At 40.2% G+C, this 16,885-nt stretch overlaps 1 protein-coding gene across 7 annotated transcripts in view; it reads left to right on the top strand.

The window, feature by feature from the left end:
- anks1aa (ankyrin repeat and sterile alpha motif domain containing 1Aa) overlaps nt 1-16,885 on the top strand; it is a 56,733-nt gene that overhangs the window by 28,091 nt on the left and 11,757 nt on the right. For 6 of the 7 annotated variants that reach the window (XM_026332780.2, XM_026332776.2, XM_026332777.2 and 3 more), the window contains 2 exons: nt 9,710-9,779; nt 12,488-12,603. In XM_026332780.2, the coding sequence (XP_026188565.1) occupies nt 9,710-9,779; nt 12,488-12,603 (186 nt within the window). The remainder of the gene's footprint in view (nt 1-9,709; nt 9,780-12,487; nt 12,604-16,885) is intronic. The other variant, XM_026332774.2, reaches the window with a different exon arrangement.

The raw sequence follows: 16,885 nt of genomic DNA, 5'->3' as shown, positions 1-16,885 counted from the left end.
AATGAATGAAGTGTACACAGTTATAGACACCTGAGCCTTTGACCTGGTTTTCTCTTTATGCTCTTTCCCAATTTTCCTACAACAATCCTCTTATTGTTGGAAGGATTAATTTTATCCCCTAAGCTTCTGCATTAAGTTTTAGCAGCAGGCTAGTTTTATTCACTAATTCACTACTGTCTCACTCATTTTCCCTTCTAGTGTTTGTGCTCTGCTTTTTTTTTTTTTTTTTTTTTTTTTTTTTGTTGCCATCATCCATTTTGTTTAAAAATAATGCAGCACATGACCATGACAGATAACATGCATGTCGTATTTCTGACGGCAAAACCATCTACATCAGATTATGGGTTCAAATAGCACTGATGCTTTCTATCTCCACGCTGAAGGGATCATATTGCTGCCTAGTGTTCATTTACATGACGCAACCAGAACAGCCTCAGTCCTCTAAGACAACACCGGTTTTGAGGTTGATATCTATGGCTGCTGTGGCAGACTGGACATGAATTGTAGGTGTGATTCTATGAGGGAAGAGTAGAACGAGATGCAAAAGTATCTGTATAAAACATTGATAGGTTATTGTCAAATAATACCAATAAACTGCAAAACTAAACCTGAAAAAGAGAACAAGTACACCTGAATAATGCACTGCGGCTATGCTTTGTCAGTTATCTAGCATAAATGGTGCCAGATGTTATGTTGTTGCAGTTCTGTTCTCAGTGATGAGGTTTGTTAATGGTCATACTCCAAACCACAGCAAGGAGGCAACAGAGGAGAAGGTCTGTGAGACGCTTTGATACATAGCAGCAACATGAGCTGACATTTGTCCTGCCTGGAAATACTCACATCAACATTCTGATGGAAAGGGGCCAGTGCACACACCCTCTTACAGAAATCAGTCAAAGTTCAAGACTCTTTTCCAGCCTGAGGGCAAAGCACAACACCTTGGCAGCATGGCTGATTTATTCTTGTGTACAGTCAGTGTAACCTTGTCTTTGATTTGATATCTGCGAGCACCACAAAGACTTTTTTCGCCTTCATCTACTTCAGCACTGCCAGACGTTTGCAAGCATAACCTTAGTTTATAGTTTTGTCGAAGTCTGCCAAGGAGACACTTGCCGAAAATTGAAAGTAGTATTTGGCTAAAGTTACTGCCAAAAAATATCTTCCAGTACATTTCTATATGCAGTTCGTGGATGTCATAGTAAAAAACCTACCTGCTTTGGAGACAGCAACACAAAGTAAAACCATGTTTTGACTTGTTAACTCCGTGTCGGCTTCTTAAGATTTCTCCAACCTTGAAATTTCAGTCAGTGGGAAACTGTTTTGTTATTGCATCACGAGAATCCACATGCATACATACAGTTTTGTAGTTATCTTTCTAGACAGTAGTTTCCTTTGCTAGTGATGCCATTGCTGCCAAAATAACCACCTACATCAGCAAACTAACTTTTTTTTTCACTCATGGCAAAAGCAGACAGTTTTGATTAATTTAACAGTCTAGCTTTATCACACATAATGACAAAATCAACACAGAATGTAATAAAACTTTATGCTGTTATTTTAATATTATTTACTGCTTATTATAAAGGTCAATCATCAACAGGTATTCATTTATAAAGATATAGAAAGTAAAAGTATGACACTGCTTCTATGACATTGTGGTCCAGTGGTATAACTGTGTGCCCCTTTTCATACCTTGTGGTCTGATTATGCAGTCTTAACCAACAAATTACCTCCTCACAGTGTACCTGAGGGATGTAGCCTCTAAGGGCAGGAAAGGGCTAAGGCAATCATGATGTTACCTGATTATTGGAGATTTCTGCTCACCCCTCAGCAGTCTGCAATTATTCAGAGGAATCTGACTAGAATGAGCATGATAAACAATCTGGAGATGAAAGACTGTAGAGGAGGAAGCCAAACAGAGTAGGATGCCAAACAGAGGGTATCACTCTACTCTTGCACAAACATGTCAGGAGAACAGGTTGTGTTGTTGGCTTCTAGCTGAGGAAGAGATATTATCATACACTCCAGGCAATGGCCTAATTAAATGTATGTGCCAAACTAGAGTATGTTACTGAGTGAACTGGGCAGCTTTAAGTTCACCTAAATGCCTAGAGGCTTCTTTGAATTCTTAGAGTAGGCCGTTGGCAAAGAGCACTACATTCCATTCTTGATTTTTTTATTCATCCCATAGGAGTGCAGTCTGTCAGCCACAAAATAAAATTGTAATTATAACAATGCAGCCGACCTTGAAAATGTATGATTATTTGGTTGTCAGTATAATACTGCAGAGTCAAATGGAAACCACAAATCCTGCTTCTGATGAATAGCATGTATGTGCATCATTGTAGTGATGCTTCTTGTCACACAGTTTATAGACTGTGTGAAACCATCTGTCAGCTAAACCAGTTGATCTCACTTTCACATAAGACAGCCCTAAGGTGCAATGTACAGTATTTTGACCCTGCTGCCCTTGTAAGGATGTGCTGAGGAATCAGGCTCCAGTGGTTAACACCATCCTTTTCTCCTAAAGCCAGTGTCTGATTTTGTATGTTTTGGCACAATATCCCAAATATGATTTGGCATTTCTGATTCAGTTGATAGTAGTGAGATGTTTTGTTTTTTTTAGAGGCCTTTGTAGCTTTATGTTGTTGTTTGGCTTCCTGTTGAGATTCTTGAAAGTGACGCTACTTTTGAAAGCCCATTTCTTTTGTCCAATTTAGGCGCCTTACTTTATGTTAATGCTCTCAGAAGCCTGTTTCTTCGCACATGAATAGTGATTCAGATGCCTGGTATTGAAAGCAAGAACTCTGAATCTTTCTTCTCTATTTCCTTTCAGGGAATAAGCCTGCATTTGCTTGAAATGGAAATATTCACACTGCTGATGTAAAGTGCATAGCAAATGAGGGGAGCATGTGGGGAAAGTAGTTAAAGTTTGATTGGGCATAACCTAGCCTGCACTCTCTTTAATGATGTCAGGAGTGTCCTTTGAAAATTGAATACTCGCTTCTCTTTTTATTCTCTGTCTGCCCTCTCCTCGGCCCATATCACTCCATCTACAGCTGCTCCCCTACCACTGCTCTCTGAAATGCTGTGGAACACTACTAAGCTCTTTGGCAGTATTTGACTAGGGTATCCTGGACATTACAGAACCCACCCCCTAATGCAAATGCAGCCCAATTTGAAAACATTTTTTTCTTTATTTAAAAAGGGTTGTTAAATATTCCACTTCTCACACCCTATTCCCCGTTGATTCTCTATCTCCTCACTCCTTCTCGCCCCTCCTTTTCTTCACATGGACTACACACACCCTTGGTTACACAGCCTTTGGTTTCAAGACAAGTAGATTTGACTTGCATGAGGTCTTGGCCTATGCGTCTCTTCATTTTAAGAGCTCTAAATGTGTGTGTGCATGTATGCTATGTGCGGCTGTTTGCTGGCGTGTAAAGCGCATGCTAATGTGGGTTGGTCTTGGTCCTTGGGATCCGACTGAAGATGACAATCCAGGGAGCACAATGTGTGGGCCAGCAGACTGAGCTCCACAGATGGGAGGAGAGAAAGGGGGAGAGAGAGCTATAGACGGAAACAGAAGAAGAGTGCCACCATCCCCAGCCCCTCTTCACTTTTAACTTTATTTTCGATTTGCACGCCACAGATCTAGTAGTCACTATGAAACCAGCTTTTGTGAGTATTGATTCTCTTACAGGCAGCAGCCTCATCAATCTTGTCCATCTCTTATGGATGAACTGAATGAGAAAATAATTGATGGTTTCTAGTATTTCTGTGGATATTATATATCTTGTAAACCTGTTTGATTAATATGTGATGACTTACGCTGATTTCTTTAAGACGCTATTTGAGTGTGGCATTTTAACCTCATTTGTCTTTTTATGTTCTTGTGGTGATATGTTCATGAGCTCCTTGTGGATCTGGGGCAGCTTTTGTTTCTTGTGAGGAGAAAAGTGGCCTTGAGGTTTGTTGCAGAGAAGTCTTGTTTATTTGACCTCTTGAGATCAAACCAAACTGTGGGTGTGTGTCACAGCCTGATGCAACCAACAGGGCAAATATGTTCTCTTAAACTCACCAGTGGAAGAGCCACAGGGGTCTGAGCCAGGCAGCAACTAAAAGTGATGTTGTGCTCTATATATTGTATAGCTCTATATATACAAAGGATTTCAAATTATTTTAGCTTATCAGAAGATAAATATATTTCTACATTCTTTGGGGATGAGCTGATGAGGTTTTGAAGTTGTGTTGAAGGGACATTGTTCCTAAAAGTAGAAGCATGACATTGGGCTATTTCAGAAAGATGGTGATGAGACTGCTGATAGTGCTTTGTCCCACTGCGGCATTGAATTGTTGGCACCTGCTTTAGATGGTGGCGTGTTTGTGTTCCCCTTGATGCCATTCACTAGTCCATGGTTTTCATCCAGCCCTTGTTTTGGCGCCAGCTTGCCAATTTGAGCCCAGTGGTCTGGACACGCTTTCGCTGCAGTAGCCTTTTGTTTCACCCTGAGCAAGTTGTGCCAGCTGTCCTCTAGCTGTCCCACCATGCTCCTCTCTGAGGCTCAGTTGCATATTCAAGATTCTCAAGGCTGTTAAGAAAAAATACAGTTTTTTTTCAAATCCCAGTAGAAGAGCAGCCAAATTGTTTTGCTCAGTCACCTAGTGCTGTGAGAAAAGCAGGATAAATCTCACCCTGACTACCTCTCTACACTGCTAGTTCCCCAGCTGTTGACCTCCACCCTGTGGCTGACTTCTGACCCTCTTCATTGTTTCTCCTTACTCATAGTGATCCCTTCTCACAATGGATGCCTCTCCATTTCAGGTCTCTGTATTGATTCCACGCTGCAGCACATTCCTCTAAATAATTCTTATGGCACAGAGTTTCTTAGTCCTTGACCATGAAATTCAGATGCTTTTTCGTGTTGTAGATGTGTTTTACCTTGAGGAAATCACTGGACTGTGTCCCCTGATAAGGATATATTTACCCAGCCCCAGCAATATATCACACTTGCCTTTCACGATAGCTGCTTCTAAATCTCATTGGACTGGCTAGTATTCACATTTCCATTACACTAGACAAGTAATGCTGATACACCAAGGCTGAATGCAGCTGTGTGTGTGTGTGAGTGTGTGTGTTTTGTACTTGCATCTATACATTATGTGTATTTGCATTGTGTTTAAATGAAAAAGCTTGAAAAATCATCTCAGCTTACCTGCAGCAGTAAGTCAGTTTACAATGCAACTGGTCATTCTTATTTCTTTCTGCTTAAACACTGCAGCTCAGGGCTCTCAGAAAGGCATTCTAAGGTTGTTTCCAATACAGCAATGGGAGGCGGAAGATTAAAGCGTCTGCTTCAATATTTAAGTACACTCGCATGCCTTAGGCAATTGAATTACAAGTCAGACTGAGATCACCACTCCTTATTATTCCTATTCTGCTTAATGCTGAGGAGCAATGCCCCTGACAGCAGCATTATCCTCCTTTTAGTACAGACCTCGGCCACTTCATGAGATGAAAGCACTGCCCTGCCCTTATTTTCACAGGATTTTCAATAACTCTGTGTGTGTGTGTGTGTGTGTGTGTGTGTGTGTGTGTGTGTGTGTGTGTGTGTGTGTGTGTGTGTGTGTGTGTGTGTGTGTGTGTGTGTGTGTGTGTGTGTGTGTGTTGTTGTGCTGAGGTCTAATAATTTAGGTTATTAGGAGTGCAATACAAATGTGTTACTGAACAGATAAGTGAAAGAGCCATGCCAAGATGAATGCACTTCCAACATGAGTTGTTTTATTTTTTATGTCTGTGGGAGAAATTTTAGCTTGACTTGCTGCAGAAACTGAAGGTTTCCATCCTTTTATATTGTTTTGACTTTGTTTTGGAATCAACAACTTAAATACTGCATAAGCTGCTGCTTCCTATTACAGCGATACATCAATTTGGCTGCCATGCTGGGCAGGCAGTTTGCAGGCTTCCTAATGCATGTGTGTATGAAAGCTGGATGTCTAGTCCACAATTAAAATAACCACAATACACTGAATTTCCAACTGATTTTTCCAGCTGTTTTACATTTTATTTCACTTTATTTAAATGCAATATTTGTATACTGTGTACAGTTTATCAGTACAGTACAGTTTGTCCCCACCAGACTTAACTTTGGTGCCAGATTTCTTTTAAAGTAAATGTAGATAAGGTTTCAGTTAAAGTTTAGGCATTGTGATTTGATTTCTGTTAGGTTTTATCTAGTTGTGGTTAAAAACATGTATATTTAAAATTGATTAAGAGATTGTAGTCTAGTTTTAAAATAAGTGACAATTTAGAAAAATTATTTCTGGTATTTTTAATAAGCATTTTAGGGCTACAGCTGTCACCATCTTTGTTGTGTACCAGCAACCATGGTTACAGCATCACTCTGCTCTGTAGAGCAGCGAGTGATTTCATGTCCACAGTGTCTAGTGGGAGATGTGACATTGTTTGATGACACTGGTTGTATTGTTGTAATAAATGTTCAGTGTAGTCTAACAGTAATATTATTGTTGTAAGTTTACATCTGAAAGAAATGTTGCTCATTGTAATCTGTTTTGAAGAATAGTAATAAATAGAGTAATTATGTCAAAACCAAAGTTGAACTGATTCATGTACAAAATGTACATAATTTTACATATTTGAACGTGACCCGAGGCCTTTACCTGTTTAATTAGCTTAAACGCTAATACCATCCTTTAAAAAGAGATGTTCGTTCAAATTTAAAACCTAAATATTTACACTGAAGTGCACATGACAGCCCTGTAAAATAAAATTAAAAATAACTTTACTTTTCAGAACTGATTTCTGCCTAAAATTACTTTTTTATTCTGGTTTATCATTAAGCTTGATTTTCAGCACCATTCAGTCATAATATTCAGCAGTCTTTCATAGTTTACCAGTAATATTATATCATCAGCATGAAGTAATATACTAACCAGCAGATCATTTACTCCCACCATATGAGATTTGATCTGAAAAGCTAACTATTTTAAATAAACCAAGGACAGTGTTGGTGACAACATTTTCCAGTGCTAACCCCCAAATTGATGGGGAAAGTATCCTATTCTAAACTCATTTACTTGAACACAGGCAATCAGTGCTTGATATTGGGATTTAAAAGCACTACAAATCTACAGGTTCTGAAGGTCTCTATTTACCCAATCAAATGATTTATCAACCTGTTCATCTAACTTTCTGCAGGAATTCCCAACATGTTGCACTAATTCCTTTTAATTCATTGATGAAGATGAAAAGAACACTCCCAAATAAAGAGAATCATTGTCTTTTTGCTCAAATCCTACTGTCCAATTTCGCCTTTCAACCAGTTTATTTCACACAAGCCTGACTATAGAAAAAGCTCAGATACTCAACATCTTATCCACTTAGAATATGTGATTGTCTGGAAAAACAAAATATAAAACACAAAGTTTTTTTGTTGATCACCTCCTTGAAAGTAGAATACTTTCTGTTTGGTTGTATCCAGTTTGTCATCTCTAAATGCAGAGACACTAATTCAAACAGTGGCCACCTATTTTTGCTGACTCATCTGGGTCTTTGTTCAGGTAGGGGAAATACTGCCAATTCATCGTCAACATTCGTGTTTAATGGCTGATGCAGTGAACATGTGGTGCTGATAGATGGAGGGTATTTGTCAAACTTGTCGGACTAATCTACCATCTGGTCAATATGCAGGATTCTAATCAACAGCATGGACAAGTAACACTGGGCAGATGGACAATGAAAATAATATGATCCTCTCGGTGCCCTTTGTCTCACATCTCTTGCTTTGTCCTTTGTTTGCTAGAAAATAGTACCAGGGGTTCACGTTGAACATGAATGTATCAGACATGAGACAGAGTAATGTACTGTTCTGTCAACAGAGTGTGATCTTCTGCCTTCCTGGGTGACTGTACTGTGTGTCACAATTTCATTTTTGTTTTCTAAATTTTCCATTCACTTCAACCCCATTAATTATCTAATAATGTAATCATTAGGCGTACGCTGAATGTTTTCAGTATCGACTGTGAGGATCTTTGTATAAAGCAGGATGATTATAACGGCCCTGTCAGAGAATAGCTGACACACTGTAGGTACAGTAGTTGCATAGAAAGAAGGCAAAGGAAAAAAAACCCTGAATTCTCTCTTGGCAGACACAGACGATGTCTCCCATCACAAAACAACGAAGATCTAAATCCTTTGACAGTGTAAGAAGTCCATCTTCATATAAATGTCTTCTGGTTCTTTGGGGGGTTGAGTCTGTTCTCTTCTGGGGCATTCATTGTAGAGGTAGATGGGATTCTTTTGGGCTTAATTAATCATTTTGGAATGACATTTCAGAGATTGTTCGTTTATTTTTGAGCAAGTCTGGGAGCTTTAATTTGCTATTAACTATCCAAGGCTGACAGTGGCACATTGAAATGCATGGCTCATTCTTCAAAATTGGATTGATCTCTGCTCTTCTGACATACTTTCTCTAATTACATACCATTTTACTATGAAATTTCCATGTATTGATTGATGATAAGAACTTAACAGATGTAAACTTGGGTCTTCTGATAGCACTTCATTAGTTCACTTAATTATAATTATTTGGACAGATAACCTGTCTAGGGACCATAAGAGCAGCAAACAGGACCTGGACACGAAGTGGCAGAATGATTCATTTCAGATAAAAGTGCCAAAAGCTTGTGCCTTTTTTTTTTTTGGACATAGCAATATATTCATATTTATAAAAGATGGCCTTATTTTCACAAAGTGCTGAAGTGCATGACAGGAGTGACAGCACGCTGTCAGTTTCAACCTTATTTTCTGCACTCCCTGCATCCATGCATTCTCAGGCCTGGGTTGGTTGATTGATGCAGCGTTGCAGCTGAGTTGCCCACCGCTGCTTCAGTGCCATTATGAATGCATTCAAAACTAATAATAGTATTCTAATTGTGTGTGTCCTCATGTGTGCACCTGAATGACACATGAATATCAGTGACTGTGCTTGAGTATGTTCACATGCATTCTATAGAGATGCATGAAATCATTGCAAAAGGAACTGGACTTTTTCTTCATCTTAATTTGTTGATCTTTCTCTTGAATCCTTTTCTGTATTTACCTTCAACATATTTCACTATGAGCCTTGAAACACTTAAAACAGCTATGCTATTGGAGAAAACATAATGGCACAGATGCTTAAACTTAAGTATTTTCTCTGAGAGCTTTATAATTACATGCATCATCTGACATTGTTTTCTAGACTGCACGTCTTTCTTTTAGCTTGATTTCCTTCACAGAACTTTTCCTTTGTGATTATTGATGTCAGTTTGTGAGACCAGGATGTCGGTGTAAATCAGTAGTGGTTTGATTGCAGGCAACATGAGATGTTGCTGCCTGAAGCCAAGTACCACTAACTCGTCCAATATGAGACAATAGAAATTACTCTAATGCTGTGATAATATATAAAGCCAATCGACCACAGTGCACTTGCTTAAAACACCCTTCATAGTTATCTTGTGTCTTTATAAGACCACTGACTTTTCTCTTGCTTACAGTACCTTTCACGCTGTCATTTGCTTTTGCAATGTAACTATCATTGGGTGGGTCATTGGTAAATGCATGGGGTGTTTGGGCTGGTGCTAGGTGGAGGCTAAATTGCGATGCCTCCTCCAGGCTCTTATCACTCTCTCCTTTTTCTGTTAACAGATCGAGAAGATCATGACACTGATTGGTGCTGGCATCGATTTTTCAAGAGATCAGCAATATGCTACACCAGGTAGAGTATGATCATTAAATGTTAAGTAGAATTATACACCATAGAATTTGGGGGGGTGCTATTCTCTTGCTTCACTGTATAAGCTCTCAAATGATAAAAAAAAATTTGAGAAGAAAGGAGAACATTTGAGGGGGAAACAGTGAACTGCATAGTTTTCAGTAACATAAGCACCTATATTACCATGTGCCAGATTCTTTCCCTGTATTTTGTCAAAACCTTTTATCAGCCATTCTGTATGATAGATAAGGGTTTACTGTGACAGGAATGTCTTTAACAGTAACTGCCTTACACAGTTATGGAACCACACCCATTGTAGTCTTTACCTTACCTGCTTGGGTATTCCTTATATCAGTGAGCTCAAAGGGGTGTCTGAAAACAAACTGGGATTCAATCAACAACAGAGAATTGAGGACAACAGTGAAACACAGAAAGAACTGTTATTCTGGTGTAATAGAACAGTTGAGTAAAGCAATTGACATTAGAGAAAAGACCAAAATACCTGAGAGACACAGGAGTAGATCTATCCTTCCTGTCTCTAATGCCATGCCTTTGTGTTAAAGATTCTGTACCTGCTCTGCTGTTATTCTTTAGGCTTTTCAACAGTCTGCCATCAGGGTTGATGGATGGTGCCTGGGGACTGTAGCTGTAACCAGAACAATCGACTCCTTCCCTTCAGCTTTCCCCCTTTCACATTATTCACCATCCACCCCCAATTTACACTTTACCTAAGCTGCATTTTAATGCATTTAGGTAATGGAGCAGATTCATTATAGCTTAATACAAAGTAGTTTGTTTTCCTATTCTAGGTATCTTGTTTATTAAGCCTTAACACCGGATTGAGCTGTTTAAATATTAACCACTACGTATGTCAGGGGATGAGCTCATTTTGCTTTGTAGGCTTGGTGAAAGTTGAGACCACTGCAATAAAGTAGTAAGCACCCGACTGAATCCGTCTGGTCTGAATATGAACAAGTCTGGATCCACTGCTCTGTGTATATGAGCCTCAACCTTTTCTATGATGCTGCTGTCAGGAGGCCGTCAAGGGGACTCACTGGAGAAGAGACGCTCTTATTGATGCACATGTGAGAAGTCGCATCGCTTCTTTTATCCTCCTCTCAGATCCAGCCCTGTGTTTGCCTCCTCTCAGCCCTGACTGAAAAGCTGTGATGTGTCTGCTTGATTGGCTCTGTGCCTGCAGTCTCTTGCACATTTCTGCTCTCTACTGATAGACTTGTACATCAGAGTGAAAGAGATGGTGGAAGAGGGTGAAGGAAACCTAATGAGTGTGAGATAAGAAAAGAGTGAGATACAGATGCTGCGGAAACGGTAGCTCATGCTGACAAAAAACAGCCACCTGCAGTGTTTCAGAGAGAGAGAGGGAGGGAGGGAGGGAGGGAGAGGGAGGAGCTGGGAGGCACACGCAATGAGAGAAGAGAGAGAGTGAATGAGGAAAGAGAGAGGAATCGCAACAGTACCGTGAGCATGCAGGACAACAAAGGGATGTCACCTCAGCATCTGGAGGATTATATGGTCCGGTCTTCAGCCCAGAGTGGACTACAGTAGCTTTTTACAGGAAGTGGCTGCTGCTGGACTGGACTGCATCTCACTGTGTGCGCCAGACTAAGGAGAGACAGTTTTACTACTCTCTTTTCTACAGAGGAGTTCAGTCTGTATGCCAGCCATTACTAAAGTGCCCTTTGAAGTAGCTGATTGGATCTTTGAGTGGATTTATTCTTTAACTTGATGCATTTCTGAGCTTCTCAGGGGACCAAAATGGCATTCATGATTTGGGACTGTCCTCAGGAGCAGGACTGCTTCTGTAGCTGGTTAGATAGATGATAAGAGCAGCAGGAAGAGGAAAAAAAAAGCTTTAAATACTGAATTTCATACTTCATTTTATTTTAGGTGGTGATGTATCCTGTGATTGTAAGGTGGCAGACTTTTTTGTGTTGTCTTGTACAAGGTAAAACACAATTGGTGATATGTAACTCTTATAACTAGAAAAAATATCTATTTAATGGTTTAATTCAGGTTGGCAAACACTGACTCCCATTGCAGAAAAAAATGCTGCTTTGCTTTATAAGAGTAACATGCTGCAGGAATAGAGACATCTGTCTTTGTTGTGTTAGTTAGCTCTGGCTGCTGGTGACCATCAGTGTAGCGTTTGTTTTTGATCAATTGCAGCTCGTTGCAGTCGTATTGCAGGTTTGTGTTAGTCCCGCAGCATTTTTTTGTCCTGCTGCTTCTCAAAGTTTTCAAAGAACTTTGCACTCAGCTGTAACAAATAACTTTCCCTGCTACACTTTTCTCTCACCCCTCTGAGTTTCTTTTCATGCCAAATCTGTATAGTTACTAAATAAATAAGTTTTATTTTTGGGCAGAAAGTGAAATTTGCTAATATGGGACATTTTAATTTTTTTACCGGGCTGGCTTTTTAGCTGGTAGCCAACCAGGCCATATCCCTTTTATCACCTCCACCCCTGAGATCAGGGGTACTTTAATCGGTCTTGGGTTGTTGTGGTTTGGCCCCCGCTGCCCTGCGGGAGCTGACGCCCTGTCTCAGAGGACACTGTCTCCCCTGCCTTCCTGTTGCTGGTGCGCTCGGCTCTGCTGGCCGAGAATGATGTGGCAATGCCACGTCTCCTCCTCAGAGTGCCGCTGCTACCGGCTCAAAGGTTTCTCCCTCCTGAAGCGCTTTCCCCTGTCAGCAGGTGCTGCAGGCCGACTGCTAGACCAGCCCGTGGGAGACTGGCTGGAGCATGTGGGGCTGCCGCAGTACGAGAGCAAGCTGCTCCTCAATGGTTTTGATGACCTCCACTACATGGTGAGTTCATCTATTCTTTTGTACAATGTCCAAAATAATCCTAATTCTCAGTTATTGAGAGAATTATGGTTGTTTCTTTTTCTTTTTTACTTCTCTATCACTTCTATAATCTTTTTTCTCATCTTTCATTGTTTATTCCTACTTAACTCCAGTGTGTTCATTTGCATTAGCTGTGAGACATTCCCTTTAGCTGCATCTAGAGTTCAGTAACAATAAGAACCCCTTCTACCTTAATGCATACTTCAATATTACACATGCTTTATTCACAGTGTTCAGTATTCAATGGCATAAACCTTTCTTCGTGTTCTTGTGACAGGCTTTTAGGCAGAGCGTTCATTGATGTCTGTATGAGTCTCATGTCCATTAAACCAGACAATATGTAGCTTGAACTGTACTGCCAAATATTTTGTTTATAGCAGCTCTGACATCCTTATACCTGGTTTTGTGTGAATTGGATTTATCCCGCACTCTCAGACTCCTAGACAGTCTGTCTCCAGCCCAGGAGGCCACATGGCCTCTCAGTCACTGAGCCGGCTGCCTGAGAAGCAGCTGATGCGAGGACAGAATTGAGGAGCCTCTTTGAGCAATGAGATGCTGTTGCCAAGTTGACAAGTTTATAGAGCCCACATTGTGCGATGCCACTATGAGTTGGCTCTGTTGCTTTTGTCAGTAATAAGGACTAATGGAGGAGAGAATGGGGGACCCAGCTGGTAGGCTGAGCCAGTGGGCATGTTGGAAATGAGATGGCAATGTGTCTAATGTGTCATGATAAAAGCGATTTCCCTCCTTCATCAGGTCTATGATACACCTTCTCTTTAACAGATTCACATCCATGTGTTTACAGGTTTTCATCTCTTTCAAGCACCACATTTGATTTCGGTGATCACATGTATGGTGGAAAAATGTAAATGAACACATGGAGCCAGGGCACAGCACTCAACAGTAACATGAGTCTTTGCCTCAGTATGAATAAACACAGTTTTCATTATTGTGTTTTGCATACAAGTACACCCACCCCTCATGGGTTTATACCAGGTCTAGAGTGAGACATGTGAAAAAACAACAACAAAAAAAAACTAAACTTAAACAACTTCACTGTGCACAACAAAACGTATGAATCGCTGACAAAACATTTTCTGTGTAACGCTGGAGAAATCATACCTGCTTTTCCAGCCTTTTGAGACAAGGTTAGCAAACAGAATATTAAATCATCATAGTTTGTACAGTACACCTGCATGGGCCATTGTAGCTCTGCATTTATTATAATATTGACAATGCAGAGTAATTTACAGAGCTTTTTATTATTTAAACCCAACATTTCCACAGATTGTGCAGGCCCTAAGATCATCCGATCTCAAGGTCTACGGCTCTCAAAAAGTTATGACAGCAACAGCCATAAGCTGAAATCAAACCACAGTGAAATTAAGTGATACAGTGTACAGTATATACAGTAGAGTGCTTGACAAATACCTCTCCTCGTAATACAAATCAATTTGAGCCTCTTAGAACAGTAGCCATAAAGTCACTTCAAAATGTGTAATGTTTTCATTGTTTTGTCCTTCCCCGTGTGTCAGAGCTGAAAGAGTCACAGGTTTTTCCTAATTTAAGTAATTGTGCCGCTAATAACACTGTGGTCTGTGTTTCTGTCTTTCCAAATGGAGGAAAGCTTGTCAGTGTTGATTGTCCATCTGTGTTTGTTCATTAAGGCTTGTTAGTTCATTTCATTGTATAGTGTAGAATAGCACTTCATAGTCTCTATATGAGACTATTAACTTACCCTATAGATGTAGGGGCCAGCTATGTGTGACTAATTTCAGTCTACAGTAATACTTGGATGAATAATATTTAATCTACTTTGCATAACCTTGGAATAGAACATTTCTCAATTTATCTGGCTCTCTGCTTCTCACCCTGACATCAACACCCATATTTAAGTCTGTTGAAGCCTCTGAAGTTACTCTCTGAGTTTAATCTTCCTACTGTCTTCTAGTCTTTCACACTCTCCTTCCTCCACCCTGAGTCATCTCTTTTTCAAAGCAGAAAGCTGGCAATACTTCTATCTTTAAACAGCTTACAGACCACCTGGCTTCCTGAATCACTAGAGGATTTAGAAAAAAGCTGTAACCTTTAAGCGGCATGTCCTTCCTGCAGCAAATGTTGACCTTTTAAAAATTTGCTCTCAATTTCGAAATTAGAGTTACTCTCTGAGTCACATTGTCTTTGTTAAAAGTTAGTGTATAGAACAGTAACGGGCCATATTTCATTGTAGGCTGTGTTAACAGACAGATACTGTACATTAGTGAGATCATCATTAGGTCTGATAATGTGTCCAGCAAATCTCACCAATGATTCTGAGTATCAGCTGTAAACAATCTAAAAACACACACATCACACAAACCCATTCAATACATACACCTAGATATTGCTCCTATACAATTTCCACAGAGTTGAGGTTTGGTGAAATCTAATTACTGTAAGACTAACCCTGCTATGGCATCTCCTCTATAGTTCAGCTGTTACAGTAGACAGTGGAGAAGCCATATTCGTTTGCACTGAAGAAATGGTAATATCTTTTTCATCATGACATGCAAAATTCAGCAGCAGTCAAGCAACAAAAATCTGTTCTGCACTCTAACACACAGGGCTTCCTATTGATTAAAAACAACATTGAAAAATGCTGTCCACTGAAGGCAATGTGTAGTGAGATCAGTAATTAAACAGTGATTACTCTGCCAGTGAGAACACTGTGATCTCTGTCTACCCTGCAGACTCGCTCTAGAAGTGGATCAATAACAGCCGTGATTGTCTCGTGTTCAAGCACCAAGGCAGAGACAAGTCTTTTCTGAAACCAATTAGATGCTTTTTATCGACTCACAGAGCACATGTCCTAATAACACGAGCTCTGAGCAGCTTTGCTGTTCTTCAGTCCCCACCGGTCCCAACAAGTAAGGCTCGATGAAATGGAACAGCTCATTTTCTCTCTGCTGTGGCTGCATTGTCAACTGTGACAGGGTCGGCCAACAGAGCACAGAGTTAGTTTGTATTCGGGGCAACAGTGCCTGTATCTGTTTGATTAAAGATAGTGTTCATGGAGCCAGCTAAAGTTTTTGAATTGTATGAAAGGGCTTGCTTTTAACAAAGGCGAGAAACATCAGAGCACACGTCTCAATTCAACGTCTTCTTTCTCGTAACTCGCCTTTTGTCTCTCATCTCATTTTTTTCTGCCACTGAAGACATACTAAGTAGTTATGTATTCAGTTATGCTTGAAGTAGTTAATGCCACAAAAGCCTTAGGGGCTAATTGGAAATTCAGTAATGGCCCCTGCAGTAGAAACCCAAGGACTGAGAATGGATTCATTGATTTTTCTGTTATTCTCATGGCATTGATGCAGTATTGTCCATTTACTTGTTTCAAAAACATTTGTGCATGGATTAAACCGAGCACATGCTTTATTTTGAAGCAGTTATTGCACACATAGCCACAGTCTTTCTTTCTAGGCATGTGTGGTCCCATGGCAGCCTGTTTAAGAGGACAAACTATCACTTTTATTGCTTCTGGTTAGCTGTCCTTTAGACAGTCAGGCAGAGTGATCCGTGCCCTCGAGGCCCTGGCTTGAATTCAGAGTGTTTTCAAACCAGAGGGACTGCTGTGGCTGTTCTCTGGGTACGCAGAGGAGAGAGCGCAGCAGCATTTTAATGAGAGGGCAGGGGAAAGCAGAGATGGATGGGCAGCACAAGCACAGACACAAACCCACCTAGCTGATAGTGCTGCAGATGGACTTTTTTCACCACACTGTGCTGACATCAGCTTTCTCACAACTCATGTATTCTGACTTTTACACCTGCCCAGTCTGTGTTATAGAAAACATTAACCACATCATTCACAATGTCCCCACACTGGTTGTGTTGTGTGATAAAGGGCTTACCAAGACAAAGCAGGAGTGAATGTAATCTTTATGTTACAGGACATGAGGATTTTAATCAATTTAGCTTTTATTCAAAGACTAGATAATGTCTTTTAGGTGACTTTTAACTTAAATGGGTTCAATTTAACATACATGTACTTGCCTGTACTAGAGTTTGGTTGATGTAGGAAAATGTGCATTAGGACTATAACTAACAATTATGTCCATTATCAGTTACCCTACTGGTTAGTTTCTCAGTTGATTCTAATTCCATTCTAATTCAAGGGGTCTTACATGATAAAGCCTGTGATGGACTGGTGACCTGTCCAGGGTGTACCCCTTCCTTTCACTCAAAGAGAGCTGAGATAGGCTCCATC

This window comes from Mastacembelus armatus, chromosome 7 (assembly GCF_900324485.2).
Source record: "Mastacembelus armatus chromosome 7, fMasArm1.2, whole genome shotgun sequence".
NCBI lineage: Eukaryota > Metazoa > Chordata > Actinopteri > Synbranchiformes > Mastacembelidae > Mastacembelus > Mastacembelus armatus.
The sequence above is the reverse complement of the archived record's forward strand: the minus strand, read 5'-3'. Positions and strand labels throughout refer to the sequence as shown.